The 15040-nt window shown below is 38.4% G+C and overlaps 1 protein-coding gene across 5 annotated transcripts in view; it reads left to right on the top strand.

The window, feature by feature from the left end:
- CHN1 (chimerin 1) overlaps nucleotides 1-15040 on the top strand; it is a 101062-nt gene that overhangs the window by 18833 nt on the left and 67189 nt on the right. For 4 of the 5 annotated variants that reach the window (XM_082057081.1, XM_082057085.1, XM_082057082.1 and 1 more), the window contains 4 exons: nucleotides 1905-1943; nucleotides 6103-6158; nucleotides 13540-13571; nucleotides 14269-14382. In XM_082057081.1, coding sequence (XP_081913207.1) covers nucleotides 1905-1943; nucleotides 6103-6158; nucleotides 13540-13571; nucleotides 14269-14382 — 241 coding nt within the window. Of the gene's footprint in view, nucleotides 1-1904; nucleotides 1944-4450; nucleotides 4612-6102; nucleotides 6159-13539; nucleotides 13572-14268; nucleotides 14383-15040 lie in introns of those variants that run through there. The other variant, XM_082057084.1, reaches the window with a different exon arrangement.

Below are 15040 nucleotides of genomic sequence, written 5' to 3' on the forward strand. Positions count from 1 at the left end.
TATAGGTTAGGCTGCCAAGATATCTGTATTTTCATAACAGTCAGCTCATAGTTTACAAATACAGTGTGTGTTGTCAATTTACAAATCACTTATTTGTAAATTCAACTGGTGCATATGTTGCCAAAAAAAAACAGACCATAGCAAAAGAAAATTCAGCGAGTGGGGTACGAGTTGTCTTCTGGGATTGAGCTCATTAGTTTTACTTACAGTTTTGTCCTTTGTCCAAGTGACATTGCAGTGCTAAGGATCACATTACAATGCTTCTGGAATGAATCGACTTGCACTGCCTTAATTAAAGGCATCAAAGTAGGAATGAATAACCATGGCTGCATCTGTTGCTGCTGATTTTATTTCAGTGCCGTAGTGCAGTGCAGCCTGGGCTGCTGAAGGTCTGTGTGCAGATTTGAGGGGCTCTGGCCAATCCACAGGATATGGTAGTGCCTCTGCAGAACCTTTCAAAGATCAAACCCCATCATATTTTGGGGGATGGTAGTTTGAATAAGTGCTGCCTTAATAATAGAGTCATAATGAATCGCGTTTATAAAACCCACTAGCACCGAGGTAGTCCGTAAGAACTGTGCCGTCTGCATGAGTAGTGCTAAAATACAGGGTGAAAAACTGAGCAAAATGATAGCTGAGGCAGGGCAGGGAGCCTGCTGGGTGGGTCTGGGCAGTCTGTGCCAATTAAGCTAGAAAATATCTCATTCCACTAAGCTCTAAATTAGAGATATTTTGACATGACTGTAGGTGGCAGAGATGGACTAAAGCAAATATCTGAAGGAGGCAGATTGCTTATCGTAAGGGGAGGCGAAACATAATCCTTTCTCAGCTTCAGGCTCGGTTTTGGAGACCTTAAGGACTCTCAAGTGGAGATGCCGCACAGGCCAAAATTGAAGGAACAGGTTCCCAGATTGCTTGAATTTGACATAACCTCATAATAAAAACTAGAAATGAGGGATTTGCTGGGTGCAGCACATCGTTCCATTGAGCAGACAACTGCAAACGGAACTCAGAAATGGATGCTGCGCTGAGAAGCAGCTTCAAACAGCGAGGCTGGCTGTGCAGCTGCCCGGGCGTCCTGGCTTGTCACCGTGTGAGGAGTCCCGAGCCCCTCACTAGCTCCGGGGTGGGTCAGCACAGCACCTTGCAGAGCACCGTGGTGCCTGGCAGCGTCGGAACTGGCGCTGGTCAGAGTGGAAAAGCAGGGCATCAGAGATGACGTTTGCAACAGAGCCCTGAGCTCAAAATGTCAGATCAGTTGTCAGCAAGTCATAAGGGAGACAGCACTTAGAATATGTTTGGATTATTTATCTATTTATTCTCTTCGGTAATTAAAATTTGAAATTAGAAATATGCTGTTGCTTTTAATACTTACTGACTGCTTCCAAGCAGAGGTTGTACTCAGTATGAAAAACCCTTGCTTTCCTACAAATTATTTCACAGTACTTACATACTCTGATTTTATTTTAGGAGTTGTTAATTGCTATCCTGAAGAAGAAAAAGCTAATGGCAGGAATAAATTGGATGAAAGCTGATTTATCACTGTATAAATTGACATTAAAGAAAAAATCCTTGTAGTGTAATTTGAAAGGGAACTTACAGATACATACATAGTAAAATAATATGCCTTCCCCCCACCAGGTATTTTGGCTTCTAATTTGCATGTTTGCCATTTTGCAAATGTATCTCTATAGCTTTTATTCTATCTGGCTAAAGAAAATACTTTTTCATATTTTCAGTTGAAGTAAAGGGAGAACTTTTAACAGGTTGTTCTATACTGTGATAGAAAAAATAATGTGGAATCTAGCTGCAATATTTATCTTAATCTGCGAGTGCTTCTGCAGGGTTATTTCTGTGTTAAAATGTTTCCAACAGAACATTAAGATTTGTCGTTTTTCTTTCAGATACTGATGAATACAGACCACCTGTTTGGAAATCCTACTGTAAGTATCTCAGTGGATTATTTTTTTTCCAAGTCAGAGCTGAAAATGTTTCAGTTGGGTGCTTTAAAAGACTAATTTTTCTTTTCATCAGAATGTGAGTTAAGAAGCATCAAGGGGTCCATTACTCTTCAGAGACAGGTGCAGTTGTTTATCCTCAAGGACAAGTGAATGCACATTATTTAGAGAAGTAGATTCTCTGCACCTTACTCTAACGTAAGTGCTCCCACTCCGGTGTGGGTCTGGCTTGTTGTTGGTTTGGCTGCCTAGACTGGGAGTTGCATAAACTCTGTGCCTTAAAGCTGGTATCACTTGCACAATTTTAGGGCTCCTGTGCATCGCTGGAGCTGAGACTTGAGCTGGTTAGAAAAACTCAAAATAAATAGTATCCCCCCAGAATTTTCTGATGTAGTAAAATGAGAGCGTTTGTTTGGCCTGGCATGCCAAATCACGAGTAGGTTTTTTTGCAGCCCTAACTAGAAGGAGCTGGTTTCCTACCAGCCTGCCCAGGCTCTGCAGCTCTTTGGTGTCAGTGATGTGCAGGGCAGTGGTCCCGGCCCCGTGCCCTGAGATCGGGACGCCACTCCCTTGGGCATTTCATCACTTGCTGGTTTTCATTCCTAATTAAAAACAAACAAACACACACAAAAAACCACAAAACCAAAACAAATAAAGCAACAACCAACAACAACAAAAAAGCCAGAACACAACACACAAAAGCAACGCCGCCACTACAAACAAAAACCACCACCAAACTTACATGGACATTTTTTGTATTTCAAAATTTAAAGGGATAACCTGTTGTTTGTAGTTGTTGATGGAGGTTCAGGGAGATTGAATGGAACAAGAGACAAATGGCATCGTAGCTTCCCACAGTGTCTCACCTCTAAATTCTAGTTCATTGTGGAGAGAAGAGCTAAGGTGTGAGACATTTTGAGACTTAAGGAACCACGGAAAGGAGACAACTCTTCTGTTAAAGGCAGATTTCGAAAGCAGAATGTTTGTGTATTTAACACACTTAACAGTTTAGGGATGTCAAACTTACATTTGCATTTTCTTTTGTATATATTCCCAGGCTTGGTGTCTTCAGGCTGGCTAAAGGGATTTGCCCAAGCAGCATTTCACATGATGAAACTGTGGCTCTACAAAGTTTGTGGAGAATTAGCAGCTGAATAAAATATAATTATTTCAGAAAGTTTTCCATCCTGCAGTGGGATATTCTTTACAATTGGAGACACTGGGTTTGTCTTAAAGTCTTGGTGAAAATGAGGGTTAGAAAGAAAGTATGTATAAAAGAACAGATTAAATTGTTTTTTTCAGCTAAAGCATATATAGTAGAATTAAATGAGCACTAGAAAAACAGCTTTTCTATCAGCTACTTTTCTGTTAATAGCTCACAGAGGTTGGTTGTTTCTGTTCTGTCCCTGCCATTGCCAACCTGACATGTTCAAAAATTAGTGTTAGGCCTTACAACTCATAAGTCAGCCTTGTTTGGGTTAGGTTTCCAATTTTTGAGTTGTTAAAGTGATCGTGAGTTACACAGTCAATATCTTCTATGCAATATGACCATTAGATGACTTCTGTAAATGAGAACATCTCATAATAAATTTCAGAAAGCTTAGGCTGTAAGTGAATAGTCAGATATTGTAAAATTTTTAGGAAAAATTACAGGAGTTGGCAAAACTGTATGTGCCTTAACAGTCTAGGAATGTCAGTGTTTCTTAAAATACAGTTATGTTAACTGAAGAAAATAGAAAGGCAACAAGTCTAAAAAAAGGCTGAAGACTTTTAATTTGTCCGCCTTCAGTGTTTTCTTTAAATGGATGATTTTGAACAGTTTTTAATAATTGCCAACATATGCAATTGCTGTCATGCAATTGCTGTCATGCTGTCATGAGATGGCTGGGACCTTGGTCTGCTTGTGGATCTGGTGGCAAAGCCTGCCTGTGCCTTTTGAGTCATCACTTATTTTGCCAGTAGCTTGTCATGTGCCAAGTCAGACACTTACTATTAAAGAATTTTCACACAGAATGATTTGAGCAAACGTTTTTCTTGCAGCAGAGGGCTAAAAGATAAAACTGAAACCATTCACCCCTCGGTATTAAACATTGTTAGTCATTATTGCAATACTTGTTACTGAGATCTGTGCATTTTGCTCTCAGTTGTCAGCATTGCAAGTAAATCACAGCTCTATACCTTCTGTGAACTCAGGGAAAGCTGATGCTTTGTTCAGTTTATTCCGTGCCATCATCTATAACAGGGCGATCTAACCCCTCCAATGCCAAATCCTCGTTGCAGCTTGCCAGGAGCTGAAGGCTCAGCTGCATGCAAATGTACGTGTGGCCTCTGCACCATCACGGGTCACCATGGTGAACCCTTCCCATGGGTCAGAATTAAGCACAGGGTCATGGGGTTTGATTATTATATATTTCTGTCTCATGGTGGATGAAGAAGGATGTCATCTTTAACTTCCTTGGCAATAATTACAGCACAGAAGCTGGTGTGAACAGTTTGAATTGTATGCATCAATTAGAGGAGGAGGAATGGGCATCCTGGTTTGTAACTTAACTAGTCTGCCTGCTGTGCTTTTGACTGGAAGACGAGAAAGATGCTGCCTTTGGAGAAGAGGAACTTCCTTCCAGAAAGTCTTTTCAACCTAGCCTGAAGTAAGGTGGGAGGCAGTTCTGGGCTTTTAGGCATTTCTGCAGAGCATGCTGATTGCAAGTCACCACTGATCTTCTGTGAAATTCAGAGAAATCCTTATTTGCTATATAATTTTTTTTTTCTTCTTTCAAAGTTGACTCTACAGTTCTCAGACTTAGATATGGACAAGGCCCAGTGCCATCAAATGCAACTTTTACAGCAGAAGCTAGGGAATCTGTATGCTGGCGAAATAAATGGTCATGCAATGCTTGAAATGAAAATTATTGTTCTATATACTAGTGTGCGATTCTTCATCACTTGCAAAAGTCATTTTTGTAGTACCGATACAGAAAGGTAAGGATTGATTTTAGTAATGTCAGGAAAAAAACATTAGGTTTTTTTCTTTGAAACAAAGGGAATGTATTTTTCTATTTTATCTTATGATTGCCATATCATTAGACATCTCGCTATTTTCTCTATTCCCATGTAACTTAGCATATAAATACAGCATTTGTCAATGGAACAGGCTCATGATCAAAGAATAAGTGTAATGAAGTCAAATCTTACAGGTTAAATCAATGTATGGTTTTATAACCTGAAGAAGGTGACAGCACATGTTATTAGACCTTGGTGTTTAGTACTAACGATGGAAACATAATTTTAAAACATTACAATTCAAAATGTCCATTTTTTCAGTTCTAAAGTACTTTTCAAATACTAACTCAGTGTCGATAGTCTCATTTCGAAGGTGACTTGCCAAACCAAACTCCTTTTGGGATAGAAATTGAGAGTCAGTCCTTTGGTATTACATTAGAATGTCTGCACGTTAGTACCATTAAATTTACAACTGACTCCTTAAATTTATTCTGGCTTGATGAGGCTAATTTAAAAAAAAAAAAAAAAGAAAAAAGGAGAAGGGAAAGTACTAGTAAGTGTATTTGTGTCATAGCTTGGACCTTAACTGTTACATTCTGCTGCAAAACTCCTGATGTCTTTAGATCCGCAAATGCAAAGGCCATTTTTCTCCTTGTTCAGAAAGGTCATCACTGACCTTCTGCAAAAGCAGAGGGTTTGATTCTGCAAAGTTCTGAATGATTCTTGTAAAGTCTTGACATGTTTCAGGTGACCGAATGTGTGCCCAGCATAGTAGTGTGGGACTCCATCTGCTTACTGAAGGAAGTCTGAAAGCAGCCTGATTTGACATATAATAAAGTTCAATTTGCATTTATCGTTAATCCTTTTCTGATCTGCCTGATGGAAACTTGACTGGTCTCACCTAGTTCCTCCTTTGTACTTGCTCGATTAATTGTAAAGATAATCAATAATCCTGTTTTAGCTAGCAACATTCTTTTTCCTGATCTCTTGTAAGTAATTTTTGAGACCTTGACATATGTATTCTTGCACTGACTTACAGAAAGTCATCTTTATTTAAACAGCAATATTTAATTTTAAAATGCCTAACTTCTAACTTATACAATGATTCTGTATTAATCAGAATTTAACTTCTGCCTTCTCCCAGTGTACCAGTTGCAACAGGAAGCTCCCCATCCCAGAAGGGTAACCTGCACTCGTGAGGTGGGTATTATAAAGGTTCAATTTTATAGAGTTCAGTAATTCCAAGTCTATACTTCATAGTGTGCAACCCAAACTGTGGTTCCTTGGGACACTTGGTGCTGTGATTGTAGTAAGTACCTTTGAGGGCACTGGTACCTGGAAATCCCTTTGACCTAAAAGATGAATTAAAAAGCATTTTGTGTAGAGCGTTTTCACCTGAAAATCATTTATTGGCTAAATTTTCTTAGATACACAGAAACATGCCTTTTCTCCTCCTTTTTGGGTCATAAATTCACAGAAGGAAGAGCAGAACTGGAGAGGGGAACTGTGCACCTGTTCGTACACGTTGCTGCTAGATGCGTGCAATAAATCCACAGAGGCAAGGCTGAAACCTTCCCTGGTGCTGTTATTGGCATTGTAGTACTTAAGACTCGTTAATACTAGTAGCTAAGCTATGCAAAGCCACAGATTTTTAATGACTCAAAGAGTAACAATGGGATCCCATTGATACACGGTGATACAGAAGCACCTGCTCACAGGGTTGGTTGTTGAGGCAGAAACCGAATTGCCAGCATGCCCTGAGCTGCCATCCAGCCGAGCAGCACCTCTCCAGAGCTGCCGTGCTGCAGGTTTCACTGATACCAAACGTCCCTGCCAGCAAGACTTTACTCATGACTGCATCTCTCCTGCAGCTTTGGTTAGGAACCTGGGAAACATTAATTTCAATTTCAAAAATACTGAAATGTTAGGCTTGACTTACAAAACACAGTTCTTGCTGAATAACCACTGAAAGTTATGACATTGCTGCAATAAAACTTCAGCATTTTTATCCGATGCCAAGAGAAAGGAAATTAATCTTTGAAGTATGTTAGTCACTTTGACATAGTATTAAATACAGAGGGACGTAGCACTGTCAGGAACTGTAATAGCTTACAGCGTAGATCACAAGGAGGATAACTTTACAGAATTAAACAGATGTTTCTCTGTCGTCTTTTCAAATGCCCAATTGTGATTCTGCGAAGTAGTCTGTCAATTTTTAAGATACAAAGTAGAGATTTAACACAAGTGAAATATTGCATTTAGTGGAAGCACCCTTGTTTTCCTTTGTTAATCTGATAGATTTGTATTTTTATTAAAGGTATAGCTATAGCTGGTTGCACTTAAGCAAGACATAGCTATAGGAAAGAACAATACATGAATTTTTCAAGAAGCATAGTAGCAAAAGGTTTTAACCAGTGTTTCTACTGTTAATGAGTGCCCAAGCAGGGGTATTCTTGTTAAGGTGGTTGTGCATATATCTTGTGTATATCAAATAAGGTGGGATGGAGATTTGCAGAAGAGATCGATAGAAGATCTGAGCCGTGAAAAATTGGGAGGTTTTCCAATTTTTTTATCCCCATTGCAGCATTATTAGGAAGATTCTCTTCTATGTTGTGTGTTCTCTTCCATTAGATTAATATACAAAATATCTGAAGTCTTGTAGGAGCTTAGTCTTCTAATAGAGGTTTGTGATTTTACAGCGATTGTACAGAGTGCTCACCTGGATCAGATGAAGTATTTTATTCCCTGCCTCCAGTGGATTGTGTTTATCATTGTTAATTGCTGTTGAATAGCTGTTTTTTCCTTCCTCTCCTCAAAAGTATTTCACTGGTAGAAGAAGTGCTAGTATGTGTGTGAGTATATGTATATGTGCATATTGTAGAATGTATGTGGGGGTTTTGGTAGCATTCTGACACTGTTCGCTGAGGTGCTGACACTGCCTGTACAATCACTGTAGTCTTTTATTTGCTGGGTCTCATCTCAGAGCCCTGCTATGGTTTACTTTTGTAATGACAGACTTTCTGATGTTGTGTGCTTATAAAGTTGCCTGGCACTTGTGGTGATGTGTGACAATTCTTCAGTTTCTTCAGTTAGATACTTCGAGAACCTCTGTTGTGAATGTTTGTCACCGTTTAATTGCACTAAGAAAAGGCAATAGGAGAGCAAAGAGAGGCAAAGAGAGGACTTGCAAGTTGGAAAAAGTTAAAAATGTTTTACTGATGCTACTAATAAAATAGAGAAAAATAATATAAAATATACAAAACCAGTATTGAATTTTCCAGGCTGCACTGCTCTGGCAGCTGCAGGGTAGGCACCTGCAAGTCCTGGGTTGGACTCTGCAGCAAACTGGAACTGAATTCAAGGATGCAGGGTCTGTCACTAGGCCTCAGATCGCAGGGACCGCAGGCAGAGTCCTCCTCAGATGCCGGCCATAGTCGAAGAGAGCGAGACCCTCGTGATCTCCCACTTTTATATGATGTATGACGTGAATGGGATGGAATACTTAGTTGGTCAGTTTTAATCACCTGTTCAGTTCGCTCCTCCTTGCAAATACGTGATGTATATTCTTATCAGCGACCTTGCATTCCCTTGCTATGTCTACCAAAATACGTATCCAACTTCAGAAAAGGGCAGTTACTAAGAAGAACTTAGCTGAAAGGAAAATTGACTAAAAGAGAAACTTGTCTTTTTTTTAACAAAACCAGGACAATGTTTTAGTTCTTGCAGAATTAGAACCTTCATTTTTTCTTTTACCTTTTGGTTTCTTTCAACAACAACAACAATCGCAACAAAACATAACAGAAATGAACAGAAATGTAAGGAGTGGGAAAGTACCAGTACAGTTAAGGAAATCTTACAGCAGATAACATAATGATTGTAACTGTTTTGCTTGTTGACTGCACAGTGCATAGGTACCCTGTAGCCAGGGAGAAACTGTAAACTGATAAAGGGGTCCAACTAAGTCGATACCATCTGTTGGCATTATATGTTGTGCTAGTTTAACTGCAGAGAAGTGCTTTGGGGTCTTTTTGCCCTCGGTGGTAAGAAGTCACAAGCAAATTTTATACTAAGTTCTCCTTCATTGTATTTCTCAGAATACCATTAGCCTATCCAGTCATATAAAGCAGATACAAAGGTGTATACAGTATCTGAAAATGGAAAATGTCTCCTGCCTCTTGTAGTGCTGGTAATCCTTCAGCTATTGATCAGATCCAGATTGTATTCTCTTTAGAACCAGAGACCTACTTTTGCCAGCCAAATGTAAAAGCATTTGGGTAAAGGTGCTTCAAATACAAATCACACTGGCCACTATAGTTTTCTTATCCTTGTTATCACTGAATTTTAATACTGATAATTATAGAATTTTATTAGCTATTATACAGGTGGCAAATTGAAAAGTTGGACTGTTTTAGGGAAGAAAATTTACTGTGGGTGAGTGGTGTGTCCTGCATGAACTTATCATCCAAGAACTTTGGGAGGGTACCTGAGCGTATTGCATCCCTATAGAGAGAGGTGCTCCTCTGTCTGTCTGTTAATGGGGGATTGGTGAAAGCACCACAAGCCATCAAAACACTCTGCTATGTTCTGTCATCATTGAAGAAGGAAATGCAACACATTAGTGCCTATAATAGCATATTTCTATGAATTTATTCCAAAACAAGATGACAAACTTTAAGTATAAAACTTTCCCTGTGCCAGAGGGAACAAAAAAAAGAAGAGAGAAATTCTGGGGTTTAAAATAGCTTCATCCCAGCCCCTGAACTGCAGAATAAACCTGTTTCTGCACCATGAACATTGTTGTAGAAACTGAGAAATAAAATCTGCAGGTTTCAAAAACTAGTGAGAATTGAACTAAATAAAATAGAGCTATGAAAGAATCAGTTAGTTGCAGGTATTTAGCTGTGGAACAGAACATATTAAATACACATTTTTCTCATTAAAGAATCCATTTGCCCAAGAAAACCTCTTTGAAGCTTATTTTTACCTAATAAAGGTAGAATTGAAGGAATACATTATCAGTGTGCATTTTCCTACTTCTGCATTAATTCATTATAATGCAGGTAAATGTTTTTCATTCCGAGTATTGAACAATTCATGCAGCTGAGCCAGTTTTAAAGTGAAAATACATTCAGCAAGCCGTAACATGTTTAACCTTTCTTTCTGATCTCAGCCTCTTCTGCTATTGTTGAGCTTTGTGATCTGCTTACTCTCAGATGGGTTTCTATTAGCAGCCATGCGTGAGTCAGTGGGGAGCAAAATCTTTTCCTAAGTGGTTAAATTATTCAGCTGTATAAACAAATTCATAAATATTAGGAAGAGGATTTTGGTCCACGGAACATCAGAGAAGTCAGTAGGAGGGAACAACATGTAATTCAGTAAGGTATTAGCTCGTAATGTGCTCCTCTTGCCTTGTTGAATTCCACTTGTTGACATAAGCAAGAGTGATGATTAGGGGAGAAAGCACTTGTTAAAGAATAACTGGAAATCACACTGTAAAAAACCCAACCTTTTATTTGAGGTGCAAAGGCACGTGTTGTACAAGTTCTGATACTGAGAGGTGTATTCAACACAATGACCTACTTAACATGAAATGCTTCTCAAATACAGAGAATTTCTGCTCTGTTACACCAGTTTCATATCAGAGCAACACACAAATTAGTGGAGTTACCCTGATGTAAAAAAAGTGTTGCGTTCATTCGGGATTTTTTTATTGTGAAGGTGCAGCAGAGCCAAGGTTTTTAACACTGTTATGATGTTCATTTGTAAAGCTGATGATTCCATAACATTTTAAGGATGTTTGACTTCTGCATGAGGTTTACATTAAAATTGTAATATTGTTTGTCCAGTTAATATTGTATTACCTTCCTGGAATTTGTATTTGTTGTGTACGTAATCTTTTATATACACATGAGCACATGCAGGCATATTTAGGGCATCCTTGACTGCTACAAGAAGGCACTCAATGATAAATTTGAAATAACTATGTATGAAAAATAGCAAACAGACATATGATGGAGATATTTAAAATCACGGGCCTTTTCGGTCCTGTTACCAGGTTTCATCCTAATTCAGTGCTAGCCGTTAACAAGCCTGTTAACGACATCTCTATGTAGTCCTGTGAAAATGGCCTCTGTGAGTGGCCAAGAAACAGAGCATGGACTGGGCACGTAGAATGCATGTCCTTGTTAGGGCTGTTCTCAAAGATGGCTTTATCTGTATGATATTCAACCAGAATGATTTCCCAGCTTTCATTGTAACTAACCTCTTTTCTGAAGGAATAGCTACAGTAAGGCAGTTGCCACCTTTGCCCCATTTATCTCTTTGTAAATTTGGTTTCGTTGGCCTCACGCCTTAGTTTGAAAAAAATCGGAAATGAAGCGATGGTGCATATCTCACTGACTTTTGTGTTTCTTGCAGATATAATAGTGAACACCTGAATCTTTCCTGTGGCCTCTGCATAAGTGCTATACAAATAAGAACATTGAAAACAAATACCTCACAATTATTTTTCTTTTTTTTGTTTTAATTTTTCTAAGTTAAAAGCAGTTTTTAAAACTGAGCCAAACATAGGCTAAACAAACAGCAACAGGGATTTTTTCCCTTAAATAAAAAGTCCTGAGAAGTCACAAGACAGCATTCAGCTGATCTTTGCTTGATATAGAGAATATGAAGTAGCTAAGGCTGCCTTTACTCGTACTCGGCAATACTTTGGTCCAAAAATACTGCCAAATCAGAAAGAAACAAGCAAACAGTGTTACACGTTGACATTAATACTGAAGTATTGTGAGTTGGCAAAACTGATCAGTAGAGACTCAATGTTAACAGAAGTGGTTATTTTCTTCTCTACCTCCACATCCGCTGAGATGAGCTGCAAACCCAGTTACAATTGCCTGAAAGTCCAGCAGAGCTTTTCTTTGATGCTTTGCTTGAGTCATCTGCCAGTTCACATTTTCAAATGTTTGCACACAGAATATAATATTATAATTTGGTTTAGGATTTGTAAGTACTCTGAAGATGGACTATCACATTACTAATGCATTTCTGAAGTGGAATGCTTTTGCCTATGTAAGTTTTCCAGTTCTGTCATATATAAATTCACTGTATTCACTGAGATAAACATAAAATCTCAGTAGACAGACAACAAAATCTTATTCATGACAGGATTCTTTTTTTAACAACTGCCTGAGACTGGTGTCTTGTCTTGAGGGTTAGGAATTGTTGCAAGTTTCTGTAATAACAACAATGAAATGTTTTTGCTTTTTCTCCATTCACATTGCTATCTTCCTATTGAAGAAATACCCTACATTTAACAACAACAACAACAACAACAAAAAAGACTTTTTTAAAAATTTTTTTGAGTGATTCAGCCTCTTCAGGCCCTTTGAAAACAGTTATCACACCAATCAACTCTCAATTGCCGATATGTAGGAAAAGGAAATACTTTAGAACATTATAAATCTTGACAGCAATTGTATGATTTTTCAGAAGTGATTAAAGGTGAGAGTAGCTTTTCATTTGCTGGGAATGGGAAAGAGTTGTCATTAGACTGTACACTGGGTTGTATTTTTGTTGTTTTGGACATCTGAAATCCTTATTTATACTCCACTGAGCTAACTAGAGAGTGTGAATTTTTTTTTTCTTTTTTTCCTGAAAAGATGGAAAAAAGAAACCAAAGTGGCAGCTTACTGCGAGTATTTTGTGGTTTGTTGTAACTGGATCATTTTATATTCTTGTAGTTCAGATTTGTATAGTTGTTGATTTTTACTCCCCAAAGGGTTTCCTCTGTTAAATTTAGCAAGGAGGGATAATCTGGTGGTTTATTTTAGATGATTGAGCTGGTTTCTGGTCTGCAGTTCCTCACTTGTCTATAAACTTTCCGGACAACTGCAGATGAGCTACTTTTTACTTTGAAATACTTGACGGGCAGGTCGTGTTCTGACACCCTTGCACGCTGTGTGCCTTTGCACTGTGTGGTCTCCGGGCACAGATGGGCTTGAGTTGCCCAGCGTGACACCTGCAGACCTGCTGGTGAGTCCTTCAGGTGACACTACAGGTCACAAAGATCAGTGAAGTCAAAAGGTGCAGGACTTGGGCACTTGTTGATGATGGTTTAATCTACCACTTGCCCTCTCAGGGCTTAATTTCTTGTAGCGGTGGCACTGACAGCTTTGGGATGGAAGATAACTTGTACGAGTTTTAGAGATGTTTCACTGCATTAGTGTACTTAACAATATAGTACACTTACACCCATGAAATTAATATTTTGTTTCCCCTTTTTGGCAGTTTGTACAAGCAATACTTAATGCCATCAGTTTGTATTAGCAGAGCTCCAAGGATGACGTGATCCAAACAGCTCATTCTTTTTCACTCCAAGCCATTCAGAAGTGCAGTGTGTTTCCTAAAGCCCTGCCTTTGGTTTCCCTGTATGCCACCCACAGGGAAGATCCTGGGATGGTAAATGATTTTTGTCTGTACTTTCGCATTATATCCCTTTCTATTTTTAATACCATATTATGGACACTGTGTGTACTGTATGGATTCTCTTGTTATGAAACATTACAGTTTCTGTTGTTTCTTGTAGGTAGAGAACAGACCCAAATATTATGGGAGAGAGTAAGTAACATACATCTCTGAAAGTGGTTTATCTGAACATGTTAGTTGATGATAGTTACAGAAAAGGTTGCGAGCGTTTGCTCTGGGTTTCAAAGGGTTGTCTTTTTGTACCCCCACCTCCAGTTGGCTTTTGCCAATGCAATATAAGTCTACAGTATATATATGAGTCATATATGAGTCTTCTGTTTCAGACTGCTAAGGTGAAGATGGATAGATTTAACATGGGGAAACAAAGCAGATCTTATTTGTGGTTATTTTGGTAAAAGATGTGTAGTATTGCCAGGTTATTACACCAGTAATTAATGAGATTATTTGCAATCCCCAAGTTTTTAGCAAATTGCCATCATATTCCTGAAAGCTGCAAAACGTTGCATTGCATGCCACTGGCACGAAACATGTGAAGCCAGTAGGAGAAAATGGGTTTATTTCCACATATTAAATTGATAGAAGGAAATTTTAAAAGCAATATTTATTTTTTTGTTTCATAGATATTGTTTCATAGAAACTTTAAAAACCATTTAAAGTGACTTCAAATGCAGGTGTAAAGGGGGATTAATTTGAGCTGTAGATTCCTGCAAATCAGTCATTTTTATGTTTGTTCTTTTTTTAATTACTGCGGTTGGTGGCTTTTAAAAGAAGAGGAAAAGGTAATTTAAAACTGGAAAGGCACATGTTTCAAGAAGTCTTTGTTCCTTAGATTCCATGGGATGATCTCAAGGGAGGAAGCTGACCAATTATTAAGTGTTGCAGAGGGAAGTTACCTCATTCGTGAAAGCCAACGGCAACCTGGAACCTACACTTTGGCATTAAGGTTGGTAATTAATATTTCATTTTAAAATTTATAAAATATTCAAAAGATTGTACTGTGTTGTTGACCTTAGTAATAAATGTCCTTGTGATTGTCTTAATTTAAAAAAAAAAATCAAGGTCAGCATTTAATGAACTGGTACTTTTTTACCCTAGTTACAGATTGGTATCTTTAACCTTATCTAACCCTTTCTGAAGTGCTAACATTCATTATTGTTTGCACCACCAGGATAATACCAACTGTGTTTTAGCTCGTGGTGCTTTGTTTTGCTCTTCTGCTGTTACAGATGTGACCCCACATAGACATTGGTGGAGCAGGCAGTCAAGAAATAAAAGGCATCTTATGAGTTCACATGATGAGTCTACCGTGTGGGTTACTTGCTAGCTAACTGTTGCTGAAGAGCAGTTAATTCTCTCCAGTCCCTCTGTGGGATGGCCATGAAATCAGGAGTTGTTTTTGTCAGCACACCTGTTAGCTAACAATGTTTGCAGATCTGTTTCCTTGCTCTGCAAAATTCTGGCAAGTGGATCAATTATAAATTTAAAACAATAAATAAAAACCAAAATTAAAAAAGAACTTAAATAGTTGTAAGTTTTAAATAGTTGAATTGCTTTTAAGGTAATGGAGGTTATGTTGGCCTGAGCTCTACACCTAAGTACTC

This window comes from Streptopelia decaocto (genome assembly GCF_964273445.1).
Source record: "Streptopelia decaocto genome assembly, chromosome: 6".
Lineage (NCBI taxonomy): Eukaryota > Metazoa > Chordata > Aves > Columbiformes > Columbidae > Streptopelia > Streptopelia decaocto.